The sequence below is a fragment of the Setaria italica genome, chromosome VII, assembly GCF_000263155.2.
Source record: "Setaria italica strain Yugu1 chromosome VII, Setaria_italica_v2.0, whole genome shotgun sequence".
NCBI lineage: Eukaryota > Viridiplantae > Streptophyta > Magnoliopsida > Poales > Poaceae > Setaria > Setaria italica.
Genome location: NC_028456.1, coordinates 16,189,998 through 16,215,132, shown reverse-complemented (window position 1 = coordinate 16,215,132; position 25,135 = coordinate 16,189,998). Strand labels below are relative to the sequence as shown.

General features: G+C 45.1%; 1 protein-coding gene and 1 pseudogene across 1 annotated transcript; both read right to left on the bottom strand.

Annotated features, from left to right (window-relative positions):
* Window positions 1-18,893: 18,893 nt before the first annotated feature.
* Window positions 18,894-19,628, bottom strand: LOC105914817. The gene has a single exon (XM_012847587.3). It carries the CDS (start codon window positions 19,458-19,460, stop codon window positions 19,113-19,115), a length of 348 nt encoding a protein of 115 aa, XP_012703041.1. The 5' UTR covers window positions 19,461-19,628; the 3' UTR covers window positions 18,894-19,112.
* Window positions 19,629-21,527: 1,899 nt separating this feature from the next.
* Window positions 21,528-23,240, bottom strand: LOC101784532 (annotated as a pseudogene).
* Between the last annotated feature and the right edge of the window lie 1,895 nt (window positions 23,241-25,135).

The window sequence follows — 25,135 nt, the reverse complement described above, 5'->3', positions numbered from 1 at the left end:
ATGTGCTGGAGTTAGATATCACCAGTAGAAAACTGGGCTTTAGTCCCGGTTAGAGAGCCGCATAGAGCTCAAAATTCCAACCAAGACTAATAATTTGGGACTAAAAGTCCCGACCTTTAGTCCCGGTTAAAACGGGCTTTAGTTCCGATTAGAGAGCCGCATAGAGCTCGAAGTTCCAACCGAGACTAAAGGATTTTCTGCCAAAAAAATATTAGAAATTCCTGGGAAGCCCCCACACACACGCATGTCACAAGTCACACGATTTTTTCATGCGAAATATGCGTGTGCGCGGTGCATGGGATTTGAACCGACAACCTCTTGCCTCACGATTAGCTTCCTTATCATCTCACCTACACATCACATCTGATTAAGTAGAAGGATGCTATCCTTTTGTAGTTACCCGTGGTGGACCCTTTAGTCCCAGTTTGTACCACCAACCGGGACTACCCGAGAGACTTTAGTCCGGGTTTGTATCACTAACGGGGACTAAAGGGGTCTACACATACTACGAAATTTAGACCTGGGACTCTTTAGTCCCGGGTCCAATTCGTTCCGAGATTTTTATTGAGGATCGAAGGTCATTTCTCTACTAGTGTATACTTTCTTTTTCAAGTAATCCATGGACAGACTTTTAGTACCGGGCAATAACACCACACGGTACTAAGGTACCTTTAGAATAATTACTTAGAGTATTTAAATATTCAACAACCTATAGAACAAGATACATAACATAATCAGTTTACTTTAGACTAATTAGTATAGCTTATTCTTCACATAAGTAAATATGGGGTACATACCTTGGGCACCCCACGAATGACCACACATCTATTGAAAATTTAATGTCATCCAAGACTTTTCCAACAAAATAAATGTCATAGTTGCACTCAACAGTGGGAGAAAAAGGTATTACTACATGTGAGGCACGTACGTGTTAACTACACTAACTGTTTTGTTGGTGGCGAGGGAGAAAAGCCTATCAAGTTGGCGTGCAACAACACCATCTTGACGATAAAAAATAATCATGCCTACTGTAGGAGGACAATACTGTGAACACACCACAAGGGAATCGAATAACTTCCCAGCACAGAACAATGCGAGGTGCTCTGCTCCATCATGGAGATCGGGATGGACTGGACACCCCTCGATGATTTGGTCCTACACCTTGAGAATTCCCATCACCTCTAGCCGCCATCACATCGGACTCTCGGAGCAACCTCAATTACCTTTTATGCGGTGTAGTCATCTATTTTCACTTTTGATTGCTCATCTGAAACTAGAAATATGTTATAGTGTGCCCTTGTTGTTGGTTGGTGTATAACCGGCAGCCTGATGGTACCTTTGTGTTTCAACCCACAAGGGTGTCAGAATCTAATGTCACTACTCGATCGTAGGAATAACTTTGAAAAAAGGAACAATAGAAAAAATGCCACCCGGTGAGAGGATTCGGTGGTCTCACATCAATTATATTGGTCCCGCCGACATTTCCTAGTTCCCAGCGTACTCGTCTGCGCAGCCCGGAACCGCTTGCTGTGGCCTCTAGGCCGCCTACACCTCGCGGTGCCGCTCCGGCACCCCTAGCCCCAATCCATCGCGCGGGAGCTTGCCATGACCCGTCGCCGCTGGCTATATGGTGCCACTCCTGTGGGCATGCACAGAGGTGCTCGGGGTCAAGCTCCACACCGCGCTGGGCTTCTCCGTGCGGAGCTCTGCCAATAATCCTGCACGAAGCAATCTCTAAGAAACAAGTATTGCATGCTAACTGTTGTGCCAGCAGCCGTGGTATGATGGAGGATGCAAGAGTTCTGTCCAGAATGATTGGGCTAAAGCATATGTATAGGTGCCTTTTCAAGTCTGTGGTTAAATTCGAGGGCTAACTCTTGACTTACAGTGGAAACTACCATATGTAGTATGCCAGGCAAAGGAGAATTTTACATATAGCAGTGAAAAGTATTGAGATCCGGAAAAATCACCAATAGCTGACCCGGACAATTGGCCTGATGTTGAATGCTTTGAGCTAAACTGTGGGCGTGGGCCATCGTTGTCTAGTAACATAATTCTTAAGGTAAGGGCAATGTTTATGTTTCAAGTAGCATTAAGGTGGGGTCAGAAAAAGGTAACTTGTATTACTGCCCCACCCACAATGTGACATATCGTCTCATCCTGCTGCTGATCCTCTCTCCCGCTTGTATTGCGCGCCCGCCGCCCCTCTCACTCGCTTCCTCGCCGCATCCATGAAATCCATATCTACCATCCCCAGATCCGCTGGTGTGGCGATCAGATCTTGCAAAATCGATCGTTCCCCTCTTCATCCCTGACTTTGGGAGGTGCTGCTCTTCGTTGAGGTCGGTGAGGATTCCATCGCCTTCCTCGTCTCCCTCCTTGGTCCTTGCCAAGGTCGCCCATTGCTCCACCAAGATCATGGAGTTCTACTCTATTGCTTCATCCTTGGTGGCAACATCAGCTTTTTCCGATGTCCCTGGCTTTGGCCTTGGATTTAGTGAGCAGCATCCAGAGACGACCTCCACGCAGCCAAATCCCAGACAGCAATCAGCGTTAAGACTTCACCAAGCCATGCCACATCTCCATCAACTTCTGAAGTGATTTTTCGGTGAGCTTCCGACGGGGGCGCCAAGACCAACGGCCATGTCTACAGAGGAGTGAAAGGAAAGGAGCAAGAGGGAGAAATTGTTTTTTTATTGCTTATGGTTGCACCGTAAGCTTACGGTGCACCTTAGCGTTTTCTGACTAATGGTGCATGCCCACAATGGTCATTCGGCCTGTTCGCTTCAGATTATTCAGCCGGCTTATCAGCCATCAAACAGTGTTTTTCTCTCACAACAAATCAGCCGCTTCAGCTTTTCAGCCGGCTTATAAGCTGAAGCGAACAGGCCGATTGCCTCTGCATTTATGGCTTAAGGTTACCTTTATGCAACATTGTCGCAGCCCTTAACGGATGAAATTCAATATCCAGAATTTTACACCGGCCCGCACTGTGATAGTTATGGTTATGTGACCTAACAATACCGTAAGTGGTACTCATGCTCTTCAAACTTGTGCTTGGCTTCAGATCGGCAAGTTGAATAGGCGCACACCTACACAATATTGAGGTTATAATAAAGTTGCAGTGGATGTTAGTGAGTACACAATTGAGTAAAGTTACAATGCTGCTAAGTTTATGTCACGTGAATATATTCCGAACCAAAGAGATCGCTATTTTTTGAGACTTGTGATTGAAAATGGACATCAATGAATCGCCTCTCAAAATTCATGTATGTATTGACGTAATGATCATAGAAATTAGTAAAGCTTTCTTTAAGAAAAAACCCAGCACGGATCCTCTAGGGATTATGGGCATTTCATCATATTCGTACTCTATGGTCAACTAGATCCTGCCCATCCTAATTATTTTAAGTCAAATACTGTTTTCATGTGATGCCATACTTAGGAACCACAGACACTACAAGAATTCAAGTGAGGGGACCTGGACATTACAGGCGTGATTGGTTGCAAAGGAGGGGGCCATCCAGGATGGATGGGCTGTACTAGATGGAGGGAGGTTGGATAAAGTGATGCAGGGAGGTTTGTTTGGTTACACTTTGCTGTCGTCCTGAATTATGCGAACTGTTGTTTGGTTGAACTGGATGCATCGTTATCGTGTATGACATTGCGCACCAGATCTTGTTTGGTAGCTTGAATGGGAGGAGATCAGAGGACCCTAGTACCATTTTGGTGAGGTTACCATCAATGTTCATGAACATGAGGATTTGAGGAGCTGTTTTCATGTTACAAAGGTTGATGTTGATGAACTACTTCCAAAGGCAACTAATTAGTACTAGCAATATAGTAATAACAATAAATTGTAGCATAAGTGTGAAATGGAGGCAACTAAGTTCATTTGCCATTTTTTGTGGACCGAAAGAAGCTTCTTTGACAACTTCATCACCAGTGTACTCTAGGAAAGAAGCAGTTGCCTCTTCTTTGGAACTGAATCTCTTGTAGCAACAATTAAGATAACCGGTGACCTGCTGATGGTAGGTCACCTAATTTGCATAGACCCCAGGCTTCCTACCTATATACACAACATACCAAGCCATTGTGCCCTATAAAGCAAATAAAACATGATTCAATTGCAAGTTGTAGAAAGATGATAGGAAATGTGATATAGTAAATGTTGGTCTCAGATTTATATTTTCATCTTCCCTTGACCTTGAGCTTGGAGCATCAGTGACACAAGATCAATAGCAGAACAGAAACAACAACACATTGACAACAGAAACAGTAGCAACAGCACATCGACAACAGAACAGCAACAGGATCAGTGGACAACCAAGAAAGAAGTAACAACCAAGATCAGTGGACAAGAACAACAACAATGTCATAGTCCCTCACAAGCTCAAGGTCATCTGATGTTACCCATCCACATATAATTGGGAAAATATTTCAATCATCATAGGCATAGTTTCTTACCTTGAAAGATGGAATCATCATTGGACAACCAATAAGAAAGATCAAAGAACCAGAACAAAGACAAGATGCATCCATCACAACCACAATTGCAGGTGTTCAAGTTTACACCTAACAAATCCCACCTAGTGACCTCCTATGCTATACAAAAATATATGCAGCCTTAGATAGGCTTCAAATGGTGTCTTTACCCTCACCATTAGTGGTTAGTGCTAACCCAAAATGTCAGATTATAGCATAGGCAAGCAAAATATCTGATGGCAGTCCTTAAGCATCTAGATGAAGTAGGCTTGGCTCAGGTAGATCCTAAGCCAAAGGATCCTATGAGCTTCACTCATCTGAACAAAGCATAGGCCTTCTGCTTTGTTTTTCAGCAGATACACAAGTGCAAACATCAGGGCTTCCTATGAGTACCCAGGGCAGGACATGATACAACCATAAAGATCCTCATGGACCTCATTGTGCTGGGGAGCCTTGAGGGCATCTGCAACAGAGGCAACAACAACACTCATACCATGCATCAACTGGTATTCTTCCTCACACAACTTCCTCCTTTTACCACCTCTTCCTTCCTTACCATCACTACCTTTGAGTTGTCCACCCCATTGGAGGCTTCATTTTGCTTACCAGAATCACCTTCACTCCCACCTAAATCAATTGTCTCTGATCTAACATCTCCCCCCTCAAGGTGGCCAAGGTCAGTTGGTACACCTAAAGGTTCATTGGAACCCATGGCAAACCTACCAGTAGCCTGGCTAGACCCAAAAATGGCCTCCATCTGGACATAGTTCTCAATTAGGGTGTTCAAGAACTTGGCATCAGCAAGATGATCCTAGTTGGGCAAAGAGATGGTGCAATAGTTAGAGAAAAGGGCAATTATTAACCATAACAGTTTGACATATGGTTGTGGTCTAACCTTAGTGTGGCCTATCAGATGCTCCTCCTCAAGAACTATCATGTGATGCTCCTCATTCCAGAGAGCACCACTGAGATCCTTCAGCCTAGCAATCTTAACCCACATTTGGCGCCATTTGCGCAGGTGGTTGTAAATTTGGTTGGTAGTGACATTGACTTCAGCAAAATCAGAAACCATCCTAGCAACTTGCCTAACATGAACTTCCTTGAAGCCTTTGTCAGTTTTGACCCCTTGCCTAACCAGATCATGAAACCTCCTAAGCATGAAGATTGACTGAACACTAGTCAAGGATGGGTTTTGTAAGGATGGAAAGGCTTATTGTCAAGGATTCTAAACCTATTCTTTAGAGCACCAAAGGCCCTCTCTACTGTCACTCTAAGAGAAGAATGCCTTAGGTTAAACAACTCTCTTTGGTTTTGTGGCCTATTAGAACCAAACTCCCTCAAGTGGTACCTTGTACCATAATATGGCAGCAGCAACCCAGACCTGACTGCATATCCAGCATCCATAAGATAGAATTTTCCTAGACAATGTAACAAATTGAGATGATTTATCAGTTTAGTGGGTGCAATTTGTTGGCATATGTATATGTGAGGTATGGTACCTTGTGGGACTGTAAGATCATCAGCCCTTTCAAGAGCATCTGACAAAATTAGAGCATCATGTGCAGATTCCTCCCAACCAACAAGCACATATGTGAACCTGAGATCAAAGTCTACTGCTACCAGAACATTCTGAGTGATGGTGTGCTTCCTGCCTCTAAAGGCAGCTTGCATCTTCAAAGAAACTCTAGCTAAGACATGTGTCCCATCAATTGCTCCTATGCATTCCTAAAACAAATAGCCATATTAACAGGTTACTATGGGTAAGGTCAATTGGTTTACAATTAGGAAAGGGCCACCAAGCTTGAAATATGGGTTCCATCTCCTGCTGCTAAAGATCCTAGGATGGACAATAGTGGGTGGTGGAACAATCAACTCATTTCTCAACTCACCAACTGCATACAAGACTTGATGAAAGAATCTACTGATAGTTTCAGGTGACCTCCTAAATGTCATGTTAGTGATCCTGAACCTCTAGTTGTGCCCAACTACATGCAAGAACATTGCAACTTATTCTTCAACAGTGGCATGTATGCTGTCCGTAACCAACTGTCTTGAATGAAACAAGTCACACAGTTGAAAGAAAGGTGCCCTCATCATCCTTAGCAGGTTAACACAATGGACATCATCAGATTCATAAATGAATCTAAGATTACTATTCCTCTCTTTGTCCCTCTCTACCATGGGTCCATAGGTAATGGCCCGAGCATCCTCAGCTCTCCTCCTAAACCACATGAAAAACCATACCGCAACAGCAGCAACAAGAGCAGCCGCAGCCCGGCGCCTACCTTGCAAATCCATGTTTAAGAATACAATGCAGTGTTCATTAGAGTTCAGTAGAAGAACTTGGGGTCATGTTGTTAAGCAAGCAAACATTCAGAAGTACATGTTATCCTAGACGCGGCTGCCACACCTGAAGGTGCTCCTCCGCGGCAAGGATTCATCATCGACGCACTTTGCTCAGCTCAGTACTACAGGCGTGATTGGTTGCAAAGGAGTAAGCCATGGTTCAAGGACACAAAAAATCAGATCGACAAGTATATATGACAACCATAGATCCGCATCAGAAACAACATAGGGTTCATCAAAACCATAAATGCAGATGCAGAACAACCATAGATCTGTATCAGAAACAACCTAGGGTTCATCGACACTAAGCAAGATGTACCGTCGCAGCACCGGCGGAGGCACAGGGTGCCGCTGGAGGACCTCGACCCACTAGGAGGATGGTACAAGAACAAAAAAAAATCAGATCGACCTCTATATGTGAAAACCATAGATCCGCATCACAAACTACCTAGGGTTCATCACAACCATAAATTCAGATACAGAACAACAAAAGGAGTGCACGGATCTGAGAGAAGAAGAACCCAGGATTCTTCGACACCAAGCAAAATAAGACGAATCAACAGATCAGTGCGGGAGAGGGGACAAAGCAACGTAAGAGGAGGGGGAGATGTACCGTTGCAGCACCAGCGGGGGCATAGGGTGCCGCCGGAGTACCTCGATCCACCAGCGAACTGAGGTCGAACAAGGGGAGTGAGAGGAGAAGGCGCACCAAGGAGGAGGGGAGTGAAGATAGTGGTGGGAGAATGGGAGGTCACCGTAAGCCACCCGCACCTTTAGCCTCGGGACGGTGCCATCTCCCACGCTCCGCTGAAAAATTCCCACCAGCATCGCTCCATCGTAGCTGCGAGCGAAGGAGCCCTTAGGGTGGATGGGCCGATGCGGAATGGAATGGGAGAAAGGAATGGGGGGGGGGGTGTTGCGGCGTTTCGGTTTGGGAAGGCCAACCGAACATGCGAGAGTGCACGGGAAGGTTTGGGACGGTGCAGTGGACAGTGCCCTCTCGGCTACCAATCACGCCCTACAAGGATCAGAGCAGCAGACTTGCAGACATCAATATCTGAGCCCTAGTATGTTTCCTCAGGGTGTGTTTGGTTTGTTGAATTAAACGGTTCATGGATAGAATGATGCAGTTTGGATGGGATGATCTAGCACAGCAGCACAGAATGGTACACCCACTTGTGTTTGGTTGCTTGTATATAAGATGTATAGGTTCATACAGGTTCTTGTTTGGTTGGATGGATGTACAGGTTCATGGTTTGTAATGCAGTTCCAAATAAATCAAGCCAAACACTGTCTATGGTACATAATCCAGAACCAAATTCATGATGCTCACAAAAATTCAAATAATGCATATAATCCAAAAGTTAAGTAATGATATGTCTATAATATACCAAAATCACATATGTTTCAATCACCAAGTCCGTAGACTGAATTGGAAAAAAGTCGATCAAAATACCAAAATTTTTTAGCTGCAAGCACTATGACTACCTTACAGCACAAACAAGAGTCTATGGAATAGATTAGAAAATGACATAATGTCGCGGATTGACCATATAGTTAAAAATAATTTAATCCACTATGTATTTGGTTTTGATTAGCCGCCATCAGCTAAAAACCCGGAATGTAGTCCTTGATATATCAGGCAACTCATACCATTTTGTTTGACAACGACAACCTGTTGAACACCCTTGCTACTGAAGGATGGTCACATAAGTAAGCATAGTAGTGGACCAGATGGGCTTCTTCGAATCCGCGGACAGCCATCAGATTGTCATATAGGTCTTTTGGGAGCTCACTATCTACAGAAGCAGCAGCAGTTTGCACAATAGCATTTCAGAGTTTTTCAAGGCCACTTAGCAACATATATCCCAAATCATCATCACCACCTATCCTGACCCTCCTTGCTGGTGGCTAACTGGTTGAAGATTGTCCACCATCATCAGCACCTATATATCCTAGCCCATACGGTCATTGCTGTACAGAACCAAACAGATAGGGCATACCACCGACTCCCAATACCTTCCATGCCTGATAGCTACCATCTATGCTGTTATTTGAGCGATTTGACATCATCATGTTCTCCCACATAAACTGAAATATCAGCTGTGTGCCGCCATCATTGATTTTATATGCTGCACTCTAGTGCTTTTTATTCATAATTCCAACATAGAAAGGGTAATTTACTTTCTCATAAAACAGTTCACCAACCAGCCAGTGCATTGCTTATAAAAAATGTACCATGAGACGTGGGACGTGGGCCTAGATAGACTCTGTATCTATCTTTTCATTTCAGGGGGAGACCATTTTAATGAAAAATGTATGGAATGCTCAAAATTTGTCTAGCCACTAATACAAGAACAAATATACAAAAGAATAATTAATGGAGTCAAATATGCACATATGTAAATGCCCCTCATCCACTGATTAATGTTGTCGTGCTTCATTATTCTGTACATATTTCCCTAATGAACAACTGTACAATCGTTTTTCTCATCTCCAGAGATGATGGTCCTACAATCGTGTACCAAAATAATGGCACCATAGTTACTAGTTAACTAACCATTTTGGTACGTCTATGGGAATGCTTGTTCTTAACCAAGCCGGAACCAGGCTAGGGCTGCATGTAGAATAAGGATGCAATGCCACAATCTTAACTTGAGCTTCATGTTGATTATCTGTCTGAGGAAAATCATGTTGAGGTAAACCGACCAGCACAAGTTTTCATCTGAGAACAATGTAACATGATATGCATCTCGACTGACTGAAAGCGTAATACTTGGTCGTAAACCATAAGAATTCTGATCGCATCACATTCCTTTTTGCCACCATAATCATAGAAAGATCAACTACTTTCATTGTTGGGCATTGTTGTAGAAAGATGTTATGAGTACTGATCTTCTACAGGAGAAAGTTATGGTGCTGAAGCTGGTTCAAATTAAAGTTCCTTAGCTGTACAAGAGGTGCAGATTTAAATGGCAGCATTGTTGGGTTCTACATATGCAGCTGGAACCTTTTGTTTTTTTAACAAATGTCGTTGTGGCCAATCCTATGTCACTCATGCTTGTGAATCCCTGCTCACAATCCTGAAAAGTAAGACATCAATAAAATAAACTTATTATCTAGAAAAAAGTGGGAAATTTAACTTAATTTGGTGGAGTTAACTTACAGAATTATCATTGAGAATGAATTTGCTGTCCACTTTATTAAGATTGTGATCCCCAACCACCAGGGCCGGTCCTGAACTTTGGGGGCACAGGGAGAGACAAAAACTAGAGGCCCTAGCTACACATTTCTGACAATATTTTTATTTTAATATAAAACAATTTCTTAGCACAAAATTTTAAAACTTGTTTTTAATTCAAATTATCCCTTGTACTGATGAATATATTCTGTGGTATGAACGGATTCTGCTAGAAAAAAAATGCATTCTTTCAATGCAGGTTAAGCATGTACATCAGCAAATAGCAAAGTTTACATGCATTCTTTCAATTATTAGTAATCAGCTATTTAAAAAACTTATGATTCTAAAAAATTAGTGCATGCATCGTAGAATTAAGAAAGGATAGACCTAGCCTCCACTTTTACAGCTAGAGTTTGAAAACCTAGCCACAAGAAACAGGTAAAAGTGTCACATATTTGGTTGATCCATATCCAGCAGCTTATCCCAAACTACAATAGAAAGGTGAACATATGAAAAGTCACTATATTCCAAATAGCAAGGCACTGGGACGTGTAGCAAACCATTGTTTCTTTACACTACGGGTAAGTCATTACCGGAAACAGTTCTTTTGCCGAGTGCCCCAGGCACTCGGCGAAGGCCCCATTACACTCGGCAAATAGACACTCGGCGAAGTCTACTCGGCAAAGTTTTTCTCGGCAAACAGGCTGTTTGCCGAGTGTCGATCGTCGGGCACTCGGCAAACCTTTTGCCGAGTGCCAAAATACACTCGGCAAAATTAAACACTCAGCACAAAGACGTTAACGGTCTGTGACGACGACGGAAGCTTTGCCGAGTGTCTGACGGCCGACACTCGGCGAAGTCTACTCGTTTGCCGAGTGTATTCTTAAAGGCACTCGGCGAAGAAGCCCCACCCGCCATTTTTATTTTATCATTTGCCGAGTGCTTTTTTGCCAGACACTCGGCAAAAAACCATGGTTCGCCGAGTGCCACGGGGCAGGCACTCGGCGAAGAAGCCCGGCCCGCCAATTTTTTATGACCCCTTTGCCGAGAGCTTTTTCCAAAACACTCGGCAAAATGACCCTATTTGCCGAGTGCCTACCCTGTGGCACTCGGCAAACAAGCACTCCCGCCAAAATGTATGACCCCTTTGCCGAGTGTTTGAAGAATACACTCGGCAAACCCGTCTACTAGTACCAGAAATGGCCTCTTTGCCGAGTGTTAACACTCGGCAAAGTGTCCTAATACCTACTACAAAATAGAAACGTTAGGTATAAAGGACCCCTCTCAAAAAACAACCACAGAAGCACAGACATATTAATTGCAGCACAAGCATATAAATTGCACCACAGGATTCACAAGCACACAAATAGCATTCATAAGTTCTCGTCTAAAGAAGTAATTCACAAGTTTTGCATCACAAACACAGAAATGACAAGTCACTGAGGATGATGAGGAGGACGTGCAGGTGGCCACTGCCCCCAGGAAGATTCTGCATTGGACGCCGCCGATTGATTCTGCACAAATTTAGGTAAAGAGATTTCATAGTGTAAACAAGTAATTCTAGTGGAAGTTTGTAGTGCCTGTAGTTTCTAGTTTAAGTCTAGATTGATTGTAAGGTTGAGATTGACTCATAGGAGTAGCTGCAGGAGGGTGGTGGAGGTGGCGGGAAGAGGTTCGGTGGCATAGGTGGTGGAGTTTGACCTAAACTGTGGAAAACACTCTGCATGTATTGGAACATCTGCTCCGTCCTCTGCCTTTCAAGCTGCCGATCCGCCTCGATCCTCGCCTCTAGTTCCTCTCGGCGCTTCCGTTCTACTTCCACCTGGGCCTACAATATTTCATCCCAACCACTTATTGTCAAGCAAAAGGTAAGTACAAAATGAATGAAAAATTAAAGAAACAGAAATAACCTGCAGAGCCTGCATCTGTAGTTGTGCAGCGGTAGGCCGTGGCCGTATCGCGGGGCTCGAGTCCGTGCTCCTTGCTCGGATCTGGGAGAGAGTGGGAGTACTGGCAGTGTCGATCACGCTATCTCCAATCCAATACCTGCCATGCTTCTTCCCTCCTCCTACCCTCATCACTATTTCAGCATCGATATCCTGAGAGCTCGAATCGAACTCTGGCCCGTGAACCTCCCTCGCCATGGCTGTGTACTTGGTGACGCAGCTGTGGATGCTGGGATGGCTGTACGCCTCGGGCGGGTCCTCCGGGTTGAAGTCGATGTCTGCCGTGGCCTTGCCCTTTTTGGACATAACCCATGCCTTGAACCGGGAGCACTCCTGACCATCATGTGATGAAGTCTGCGGAAAAAATGTAAAATGATTACAAAATATGCAGTATTATGTCTGAGAAAACAGAAATGAATTCACGTACCCATTTTTCCTTGTACTCATCAAGGCTCAGGCTTCCTTGATGGTGTGATGCATATGGCATCTGCAGACGCTGCTCCCGGCAGGCATTGTGGTTCTCCAACCACCCAGGCTGCAACCACACGTCCACCATTTGTTCCCAGCACCGGGTAAAGGATCGGCACCACCACGGAGGCACCTATATGAAGTGTGTGACATATAAATAACGGAATTAAGCATAATTAATCTCTCAAATAGTAAATATAGTCTTTATGTACATACTGTCATGAATTCTTCCTTGGTCAGGTTCATTGTCCTGGCCTCTTCTTTTTTGATCGTCATCCTTTTGTATTCAGCATAAAAGTCGATGATGGCCTGAACGCGCGCCTCGTAGTGCATGTCCTTAACGAGCTTCTTAGCGGCTTGTTCAATGACGGAGGCCGCCCTAGCCTCAAAGCCCTCCTGGCATCTATAAAAGTCCTGCGTATAGACGGCAAGCATACAATTATTATATCAAGAATGTATTAAGCAATGTAGTGCTGCGAAGACTTACCCACAGCTCGGCCTTCACCCGCTCCGCCTTGTTCGCAAACTGCCTGTGGTCACGATCACCGACGTCGGCGGCAGCGACGTAGTGGTCCCACGTGTAGGCCGGCTCCTCCTGTCCGGCGAAGACCACTAGACCGGGGAAGTGTAGCCTACACAAAAGACCGACGATGCCGTTGACCTTGCGGTTGTGGGCACCCCCACTGAGCTTAGTCCAACTCCTGCACAAGTGATTAATATAAATTATTATTTTCTAGTGTAAGTTTGAACATATCAAAAGTACAGACAATATGTGAAGGAACTTACTTTGCCCCAGCGGGTTGAATCAGTGGGCGTAAATGAACAGGGATGGGTCGCCTCGGGAGGGACGAGGGACCTCGCAACCAGATCTTGGACTGCTCCTCCCCTACCTCCTCCCCTGCCTCCTCCCCTGCCTCCTCCCCCTCCTCCATCTCCTGCTCCTGCTCCTCCTGTACCTCCGCCTCGTCACTAGAGGCGTGCGCGGAGGGTACCTCCTCCTCCTCCGACGACGACGAAGGCACAGGCGACGGGGCCCTCACCCCTTTACCCTTTCCTCGACCCCTGCCCCGACCCCTGCCTCTAGCCAAGACCTGTGCCCCCACCGCTTCCTCCACGTGTGCGTCACCCCTGCCTCCACCCCTCCCTCGACGCCTTCCTCGACCTCTCGATGCGTCTGACCGTGTACCTGACCCGGAAGCTGCAGCTTTTTATTTTTCGTAAAGCGCTGCGATCTTCCTCGTACCGCCCACCATTGTTCAATCACCTGCATTTGCCAAGAGTAAACCAATCAGCACATATATAAATAAAACATAATTTCAAATATAACATGGTATGACAAATAATAAATAAATTATTACGATCCATACATGTCTTAGAAATAATCGTCATGATCGGGATTAGTAGACTATGGAAACTAAACCCACCTACACATCCTCGTGCTGTCCAAAGTAACGTGGACAATTCGAAACAGATACAGTTATAAATATGCAAACATCTGCATATTTCCAAACGTATCTCTTTCGAACGGGAGACGCCTAACTAGGTTACGTGATATACGACCATCAGTGTCAAATAGATGTGTAGGATGACTCACCTTGCTATCGTACAAAGTGACGACTCGAGGACGGTAACGTAGCCTCTCCTGCAAAAAAAAACATACAACTGTCAACTAAAATATTCAGCAGCACCTCCCCTGCACGTGGAGGTTTCCATAACCTGCATCAAATGAAACGGCACGATGGCCGACAACCACATGTACAGAAGAAGGAATGGCACGATGGCTCACTTCCACAAACATTCTTATAGCTTAAATTCCCAAGCCAACCATCATTTTCTAATTTCAACAACTAAAGCCCTACAATTTCCTAATTTCAACAACTAAAGCCCTACAATTTCCTAATTTCAACAACTAAAGCCCTACAATTTCTAATTACTTTCTAATTCAGATTTTCTAAATTCAAAAAGAAAAATTCATTACCGGGTGAGGGACGCCGGGACGCAGGGGCAGGGGGCGCCGGGGCCGGAACGGGGGCGGCCGGTGGGCCGGGGCCGCCGGGCAGGGGGCGGCTGGGGCGGCCGGTGGGCCGGGGCCGCCGGGCAAGGGGCGCCGGGGGCGGGGCATGGGCGGCCGGCGGGGCAAGAGGGCGCGCCGGTGGCGGGGAGCCGGGACCGGGGCGTCGGCGGGCGGTCGGGCGGCGCGCCGGGCACGGAGCGCAGGCGCCGGGGGAGACGGGCGGCCGGGGCGGCCGGTCGGGCTTCGCGCCGGGTAGGGGGCGCGGGCGGGGACGTGGCGGGCGGAGCGGTGGGCGTCGGCGGGGCGGTGGCGGTGGGCACCGGCGGGGCGGTGGCGGCCGGCGGGGTGGGACACAGGCGGGCGCGGGGGCCGGCGGGCGAGGCAACAGCGGCGCGGAAATGATTCGACGAAATGCTAAGTGTGGACATAACTTCGAATCTTTGCCGAGTGCCCGCGATCTGGCACTCGGCAAAGGGCCGAAACCGCTCAGGGCAAGGCTTTGCCGAGTGCCAGATCGGGGGCACTCGGCAAAGCCTTAGTGTTTGCCGAGTGCTCAGATCTACGGTACTCGGCAAAGATAAGTCGGGATTTTTTATTTGAAGCGAGGCCGAAGGGAGTGGGCCCGTGCAACTAGTTTGCCGAGTGCATCCAGAAAACACTCGGCAAACTACCATTTTTGCCGAGTGTTTTCTAGGTGCACTCGGCAAACGTTACATGAAATAACGTATTTTAGTGACCTTTTTCTAATATACTTGTTCAAAATCGTGTCAAAATCACTCAAAAATTGTTAAATTAGTTTTCTACCGATATTATTCCATTATTTCATGCAGTTATAGCTCAAATTCCATTTATATCTAATAAAAATCTATAATTGCATTTAATCAATAAAAAATATCAAACGTATCCGAAAAATTTCCAAATTTTGACATGAACCAATCTGTGTTGTATGTTGCCTATACAAAAAGATTTGAAGGCACTCCTTAATTCAAGTGTCACTTGGACACCAAATCTTATTGGCTCCTTTCTAACTTCTATGAATCCTTCCAGGAGATTAGTCGGTTTCTAAGCATCATATGTCAGAAATTGGGCGAAACGTTCTCAATTTTTTACCACAGCCTACACACATAATATAATGACATCTTGACAAATCTTGTGATTTTCAGATTTCGTTTGGTTTTTTTACAATTTAACAACCATTGAACCACAGGTTCGTGGTCGTGTTTTTTAAAAATAATGTTCAAAATTTCGTTTCATTTTCTGGTTGAGACCTCAATCCGGTCTCCATAATATGAATATGATTTTTTCACTGATTTCAATCCATTATTTCAAGTACTTGCAGTTAAAATTTGACTTCAATCAAAAAATTCCTATTAATGCAAACAAAGCATTAAAAATCCCAAACAGACCCGAAAATAGACCAACTTTTAATATGTATAACCAAATGTCCTACGTGGGGAGTAGAAAAAGTGTGGAAGCTGTTGGAGGGAAAAAATTTTTTTTTGCCGAGTGCCAACAAAAACACTCGGCGAAGTGTTGGGTTTGCCGAGTGCCTTTAGGACGGCACTCGGCAATGTGTTGAGTTTGCCGAGTGTCCGGACGAGGCACTCGGCGAACTTTTGAGTGTGCCGAGTGTGTGCGGTTGGCACTCGGCGAATCACACTTTGCCGAGTGTCGAACGGCAAGCACTCGGCAAAGGTCTAACGGCCGGCCCAACCTGGTAACGGACGACGCACGTGCGACACACGCGCTGTTGATTTACCGAGTGTGTCTTCTTTGCCGAGTGTCCAGGAGTTGTTTGCCGAGTGCCTGTTTTTTGGCACTCGGCAAACCTCCTTTTTGCCGAGTGTATTATGTTCGTCGAGTGCCTCATTGTATACACTCGGCAAAGACGGTGTTTGCCGAGTGCCCAAAAAAATGCACTCGGCACACGTTTTACACTCGGCGAACTTACTGTTTCCGGTAGTGAGTGACATCAATGGTACAAGTACAACACACATTCCTTACGCCTTCCATTCCTAGGAAACACCACAAACTATGCTTGTACAAGTGGATGAGTTTCTTTCAATATCTCCCTCATTCTCACTACGGGTCACTTGGAATATAACAATAGTTATGCTCTTGACTTTGAACCTAGCTACTTGTTTATGAAGAGCACACCTATGGAACCTAGCTACTTTGAACCTAACTACGGGTCTCTGCTATTTATGCAATAGCTATGGAAGCGGCTCAGTCATAAACAGTGCACCTAACAGACAGCAATCTTGAAAGGATGGGGTACCAACGTAATACTATTTCAATTGAACATCTAACAAAGTACATAAATATATACTAGTTAGATTCTTCAACGAATCGATGACTTTCTAATGCTTTGCATTTTTGTTGGGAATAGTCCCACATTGCTTGTTAAGAGTGGAGTAGCACAACTTGTAAGTGTGAGGGAACAATTTGTTCAGCGGGCTTTTGATACAGCCCAAAGACCTAAGACCTAGGAGGAGTCCGGACACTTAGGAATAGAGGTGGCACAGTATTGCGCAGGAGTGTTGCGCCCAACATTGCTGAATAATGTTTTAAAGAAAGAACATTGGATGAATAACGCAACTTGTAATGTATCGACAAATGGTAGCAGATATAGGGCATGCGCCTGCGATAGCTTGGTGAATCTCATGCACATCATCAAACAGCGTCAGAAGATTGTGGTTTGCGTTGCATTGAAGAATTTTCTGCTGGGAGGAGCTGCAGGTGTTTGGTTGTGCCTGCTGCCAGCCTAAAACTCGCAGAACTTAGTTACTGAACAAGTGGCCCGTTGAAGCCACTGCAGCACACAGTACAACACATCACTTCTCTGATGAGGGCCACAACCGTGTGGTATTAGGTGGAGTCAGGCCGACAACCACGCTACACAGGAGCTTAATGCCATATTAGAACCGGAGAAACGAAAAACATAGCGCAGGTGCTAAAATGATAGATCTATATGTTTTAAACAATTTAGTTTATTTAAGCCCATATTTTTTCATTATTGTTTGAAATATCAACTTTATAAATCCTGCATCACAACTGCAGGCGCACAAGTTTGATAACTGATTTGTGTGATTACGTTGGTCATCTCATCAGTGCTACGAGTTAGAGACATTGGCCTATGTGGTCATGTTTGCTCTTCATCAGAAAACATGTTAGCATATATATATATACTCCATCCGTATCGAAATATTTGTCTCTATTGACTTTTCTCGCAACTTTTGACCATTCGTCTTATTCAAAAATTTATTGTAAATATAAGAAAAGATAAGTTAGGCTCACAATACCTTTGATAATAAAGTAAATTATAAACAAAATAAATGATACTTACATAATTTTTTTGAATAAGACGAATGGTCAAACGTCGCGACCAAAAGTCAACAGCGACAAATATTTCGATACGGTCTTAGTATGAAATTTGAGTGACAACCCCATCTATCTCTCGACCTTCAGTGTTAATAATGCTATAGGATTACAATCTTGTGGACACAACTGGGGAGTGGGATAACTTATTATCAGAGAATAATGCGACCTACTTTGTGAGAATTCCCATCGCCTCCCATACTCAGAGTAGACGCCATCACCTGAATCACATTTTTCGGTGTAGTGATCCGTTTTAACTATTATCTATACAATAGAAATATGTTACGATGTGCTCGAGCTGTTGAGATTTGTTGACGGACCGATACGAGAGTGGACCTTCAAGTCGTGGAGATTTGTTAGTTTTGGAGGCTATAATACTTGTGGGCGTGTGCCGTCACCCACTCTGAATCTGCGTGAATCTATACGGCCTTGGTGGTGTTGTTTTTCTTTGTGCATCATGGACCAAAAAAATTACAAAAAAAAAATGCAGATCGGCTTTCTGTACCGTCCATAGCAGCATGAGATGAAGCTGATGAGCTACGAAAGATGTGTCATCATGCTCATAATCTGAATTTCTAATTGAAAACTATGTCATGCACTTTGCTTCCCTTGTATCGTTTCGTGATATTGCCTCCTTGCAATCATGCCCATATCCGTGTCCTGTCCTTGATCATGTTGTCCGGGTTGAAGAATAATAGTACCCACTAACAAAGTAACCACTTAATTGTGGTTTGATTCCCCCACCATAACAAAAGGAGGATTTCATGGATTGGTTGCTTTACAGATCACGACTTGCTACCTGCTCTGCTCGCACATATCATATTGGACTTCAAAAGTTTGTGCCCATACGCCGGACCGACACAGCAATCATCTACCAAAACACACACCGTACCACAAGAGCATATCCACACATACGCAGGCTTTGCGCTTGGCTAGACACTCATAGTCACACCCTGATTTTGTAACGCGCTAAGATATACTTACAATTATACATCAGAATTAATGTTCCTGCATCTGTTCACCAATACTTGTTCTTGCATGTACATGTACTATGCACACAAGCTGGACGAAAACATAAAAATAATTGCCGATAGAAATGATTAGAATTTATTCTTACAAAAAAAACTAAACGGTTTCAAGACACTGAAAGCAATAGAACATATAAAATCAGCTTTGCGTAGAATTTATTATTCCAGCAAGACATCACAAAATTATTACAAGACACTGAAAGCAATAACAAGGCAGACATCAAACAAATGATCATGATGCCTTCGAGGATGCAAGGAACGCTCCTTCAGCCGTTGCACTGGTACTTCTTCAGGCATCCCCGGCTTCGGCCGGTATACGAATCCCCACGCGCCGGGCACGACCCTATGCAGGCCGCGCTGTCAGGTTTCAACGCTGACCCTTTAACCATGCCGGCGAGGACACGGCGGTGGAGGTGCAGGTCCACGGTGAGCTCCGGTGCCACGGCATCCTCCAGCCTCGTCGACAGCAGCTGCCGCAGCACCGCAGCCTCTCCGGACCAAGACTCCGGGCTGCCGGCGAACGTGGCCTTGATCCCGCCGCCGGCGACGGGGTTGGCAAGCGCGACCACGACGCTGAGGAACGCGAGAAGAAAGAGGCACACCTTGCTGGCCATGTTCTCTTTCTTTCTAGTTGTTGTGCTATGTGGGGCTGTAGGCTGCAGCTGCTTTGTTGCAAAACCTGCTAGAAGGACCCCTTATAAATTGGTGGCTTGGTAGTTGGTGTCGGGTGGTATCCTTCTCGTGGGCCGACAGGAGCACTGTTTAAAATATTTTTGGAGCTGCTAACGCCTTCGATCCGGATGCCAGTAAAATTCCCACCGCAACATATGTTAATGTTGCATGCAACATCAAAAAAAATTCTAGCACAAAGATACACGCAAAAATCCCGCCCGTAACATCTATCTTATGTTGCGCGCAACATTTCAACTAGAAAAAGTCCCACTGCATCAACTCATTTATATCGTACAAGACCTTTGCAACATCTCATATCAATAGTTGAAACATCTAAATACGTATAATGCAATACTGAAAAAATAAAACTAATTCTAGCATACTCTATTACAAAAGAACATCGCAACATCAAAGATCAACCGTTTTAATATTCTAAATCAATGGTTGTAGCATAGGGAAAAAATAAATCCCAACAAAAATACCTACAATGTCCAACAACAAACCGCAACATTAGAATCATAAATTTCAACATCCCAATGCAACATCCCTAATCTACTCGAAGAGAGGAGATGGCAAGTGGGAAGTTTATTAGTGCTCAAGTATCTAAATCCACCTTCATAGCCTCGCAGCTTGCTTGCTAATTCATCTTACCTCCATGCGCCGGCGCTAGGACAGCTAGTTCCTCTCCTAGTCTCCGTGCGCCGCCGCTGTGGCAGCTCCTCCCCTCTAGGGCCATAGCACTAAGGTGCTTCCTCTCCTTCGCGCGCCCCACCACGGCGGCTCATCCTCTCCAAGGTCCCGGATCTGCGCACCGTCGAGGCAGGTCCTCATCGATGCCTTGTACCGCTGGGGATAGCTCTCGGCCTCCACGAGCTGTTGCTGCGTGGCTTCTCACATTCGCAACCAGCTAAGGCGGAAGATTTTGGCTGCGCAACCTGTGATGGCGGTGGACAGACAAGAAACGGGCAGGAGGGATAAGAACGATGCAGTGGTAGAAAGAAATATATGTGCCGGCAAGATGTCCCACGTGTCCGTTCGGAGGAAACTACAGCATCGGATGACAGGGGCGTAGCATTTCCGAAATATTTTACACGGAAGATTGGATTTTTTACTTATCACATTATTTTAGCGGTTGAAGGCTGGTATTAGTTATTGATATTGGGCTTTTTTAGTTAGTGGGCTGAATCCGTGCCCGGCCAGTTCATAGGGATCCACCCGATGGATGATGAATTGAACCAAATAGTTTGACCATTGCTGTGTTCATATAATTGGGCCTCCATCCAAACAGAGCGAAAGGAGAAATTGACCCACAGAAGGAACACAGATCATATGACTAGCAGACCCTTTTTCTCCAAAAAAAAAAACTATGCTATGCGGCTTGCTGCTCACTTGCTTGGTGTCATTATTTTCCGATCTTGTCAGCCGGCTGCTGAGCTTTGGTGAATTAAAGCCGCCGTCCTTCTTGTTTATATGAAATAAGAAGAAAATAGTTTTGGAAGCAAGGTCTAAATCAGTTCAACAGAAGTACGTTTTTTTAGGCTGTCATCGTCGAACTTAAACTTTCTGTATTTTCTTATCCTAAGACACGGAAAATAAGCCAATAAGGTAATTACTGTATTTACTGCCTCCGTTTCTTTCTCTATACCTGTGTTAAGCTAGCCACAAAGGATAAAGAGGTGTCATTGGCAATTGCAAAAAAACACGTCATAACAAAGAATAGCTGCAAAAATGCCTGTTATGGTACAAAAAGAGAGCAATGGCATTACTATGACTTGTTCTAAACCAACGGCAGAAAACACAAACACATTCATTTTGAAGATGAATACATATTTCTGCAAATTATTTTCTTAACTTTCACAACGATTATCACTTGAAGAAAGAATAGAAGCACTAGGTTCATAACTGGACATATGTACTGCCGGAGACATAATCAAGCATACTGTAGCAAGTACTTAGGACAATGTACTCTTAAAAGACAACAACACAACCTTGAAGGAAACAAGAAAAATTCACATATCGATGATGATCTTCCCAGTCGCATGGCAGCTCATGCTCTTCTCCCAGGCCTCAGCGGCCTTCTCGAACGGATACCGCGAATCGATAACAGTCCGGAGCTTGCCTTCCTTCATTAGCTCCAGCAAGAACCTCAGGTCCTCCTTCCCCAGGGACAGCGTCATAATCGACAGCTTCCTCCTGGCGAACAATGTCGTAACCGACGCGACCATGTTGCCAAAGTTTGGAGCAATGTCGACGACCCTGCCACGGCTACTCAGGGTCGTCTTCAATACGGACCACCTGTTGGAGTTCGTGAGGTTGATGATGTAGTCGTACTTCTTTCCCAAGGAGTTCATCAGTGCCTCTCCTTCTGGGGTGCCGTAGTCGAGGACCTCGTCCGCGCCGAGGCTAGTAACAAGCTCCAGGTTGCGAGCGCCGCAGGTGGCCGTGACGTGGTGGTTCCCAAGCTTGGCGAGCTGGACGGCGTACGTGCCGACGCCGCTGGAGGCGGCGGTTATCAGGATGTTGGCGCCGGTGTCTGTGCCGTCGAACTTGGTGCCAATGGTCTTGAGGCCTTGGAGAGCAGTGAGGCCGGCCATGGGCAAGCCTACAGCGTCGGCGGCAGATACTCCGGCGGGGCAGGCCACCGTACTGCCCTCGGATGCCGCTACGTATTCGGCTAGGCCGCCGGCTTTCTGCCATTAGAGATTGTCTGTCAGCACTGTAATGTCGGATGAATGGAGATTATCTGTAAAGATCTGAACGTTGTTCGGAATTACCAGGAAGTGTAGTTTGGACACAACATTGTCGCCAGGCTTGAACTCACGTACTGCAGAACCAACCTCAACAATCTCGCCAGCGACGTCAGTTACTGTAGTTTCACAAGTACAGAGCAGAGAGTGCTCAATTTGGTTTCATGTTTTGATGAGTACAATTATGCGTCGGCTGAAGGTTCATTCCGTTAACACGAACTACATGGATAACATGTTCATTGCAAGAGATATAATGCAATGTTTGGATACGAAAGAATGAATACCTGGGATAAACGGAAATTTGGGGAGAAATGGGCGAAGGAACCCATTCTGAACCCACCAATCACCTTGATTGATGCATGATGCTTTAACTTTGATAAGGACTTCATCTTTTTGAGTAAAGGAATAGGAACTTGCACATACTGAAGGAAAAAAAAACAGATGTTGAACATAATCACTTCAAGAAATTTTTGTCGTAGGAAGCTATCCTTTTCAAATTTGACGTAGCACGCAGAATTATACTGCAAAACGCAGCTATCTCAGCTTTGCAAAAATAAAAAGAACTCTCTAAGCTAGTACTTTGAATGATGCCGGCAGTTTTTTTTTAAAAGAACAATAGGCCCCACATTGCACCTGATCTCCTGAGGTCCTTCATTTGTGAGAAGCAACCATCTAATGCGATTCTGATAGACGTCCATACTCTTTAATTTCATAATTGATAGACGTCCATACTCTTTTCAAATAAATCAAACCACAGGAAATGCATGGGTGGATTCAGAAATAAAGTATTTTGCAACTGCGCATGATTTTGCCCAAGACTCAAACGAAAAGAATCATCCAATCCAAAAAGGGGTAAATGTATATGTTAAAAGCAAATAATTGATGAACAAGTGTGACCTTGAGGGCAGAACTTCCGCCGCCGTAGCCGCTGTACTGGACGGCGCGCATGGTGGCCGGCATATCAACGGAGGCCATGACCCTGAACTGAATGTGTCGCCTCCTCTTCTTGGTTGAGGCTCGTGGAGTAGCTTGTGCACGGGGCGTTTGTGATTGTATAGCCTTGTGAATACTTGGGGAGGAAGAGTTTGACCGGGATTTGATGTAATTTAACAGGGGAGCAGTTGGATATTTGAATTTGTAAAGTCCGGCCTTCACGACGTTGACATACAGGATAAGGTTGGGGGTGCGATCGTCAGTCTGTAGCTCCTTGTTTCTGCCTAGGTTTATGTGGCGGAACCGCCTAAATTAACTTGGCTAAAGCACACTTAAGTCGCCTAAACGCGATCATGTACTTTAAACAAGTCAACTTGGTCGTCCGTCGGATTTCCTCCGATAAAACCACGTAACGCAGGATCGAGAAAGCAAAACTCACACGATGGTGAGTAGTTACAGAGATTACAACAGTCCATCCAGATTAAACAAAGTGCATCGATTTATTACAACATAAAGTTCAGAAATTCAAACATAGTTTGTAGAGTGTTCAAGCAGCGGAAATAAAACGAACGGAAACTAAACGTCGATGCACGATATCATGAAGAAGCCGATCATGACATCATTGACCCCTGTCCTCGCCGTCCGAGGAGGGATCCCACTCGACCGTCCAACCCGGAGGGAGCTGGGTAGACCAAGCAGAACTAGCAGCGAACTCAGGAACATCATCCTCACCTGAAAAGAGGTGCCACAACAAGGCTGAGCAACTATGCTCAACAAGACTTAACCGACCTGTGGTACTAATCCACTAACATCTAGACATATGCAAGCTTTTTGGCTCTGGGTTTTGTTTTGCCAAAAGCGACTAGTGTAGGTCCTTACTTTCAACATTTTAGCCACCAGTTCTACTGTTGTTCATCATTCTAAGTTAGCAGCTATACTAAACAAGCATAGTTTTCCAAGCAATTAATAACAAGTAACAATATTATATCATCATCATCTTTCATTCTTACTCAGTGTAGCATAGCGATCAAGTAGTCCCACACTGTGAGAGGCAGACGAATCGATTCGAATTTATTAACCATGCATGGCGAACCTAATCCCACGACATCCGCGCACCACGAAGGGTCGCTTCACTTGTCAGCCGTCCCCATCGATCCCTAGGTACGTGTCAGGTCCAAACTTCCTTTGGCATGCAATGCTCCACAGTCCCGGTCTCTACCGTACTATGACCGCCATTGCACCCACATGATGCACCATGGGAACGACGTTCCAAGGACAGCAGGGGTATAAGCCACGTCCCAGTTCAATCAGGTACTAGGCTTCCCCATCCCATACTAGGTATGAGATTAGTACTTTCAAACACTTGATCACGAACACCATCACCTTTCGACCTTAGTCCAATTTCAAGTAGACAGACGGGGCAAACCACCGAGTACCAACATAAGCCCAGCCCCGTCCATCATCCTTATAGTTGCAACGAAAATAAAATCATTCAACTCCTATAACTCGCGAGTGACAGGAAATCACTCGACTTTTACCGAGTCCTATTTAGCATTGCAACTACTCGACTTCTTATACTAGTGTTCAGATCAAGGGGCACTATATTCATGCATCTATGGTTTCAATCAATTCCTATAAACGTAAATGCATAATCAAAACAACCAATATGTTGCAAGTATTTAAACATAGGAATTTATGCTCCGGGGCTTGCCTTCACACTCGGAGTTAGCGAACTGGTCCTCGGCTTGCTCTAGCACGGGCTCGACTTCGGCGTGGTGTAGATCCGCTATAGCTTCCTCTTCGAGCGTCGGGTGCAGCTCGTATGTACCGTCGGCGATGTTAACTTCTACATGAAATGCAGGTGCAAATGATTCAACATGCAAAACCAAGAGTCTGAAAGGCATTTCATATATTATTCCTTTTTATCTTTCTCTAAA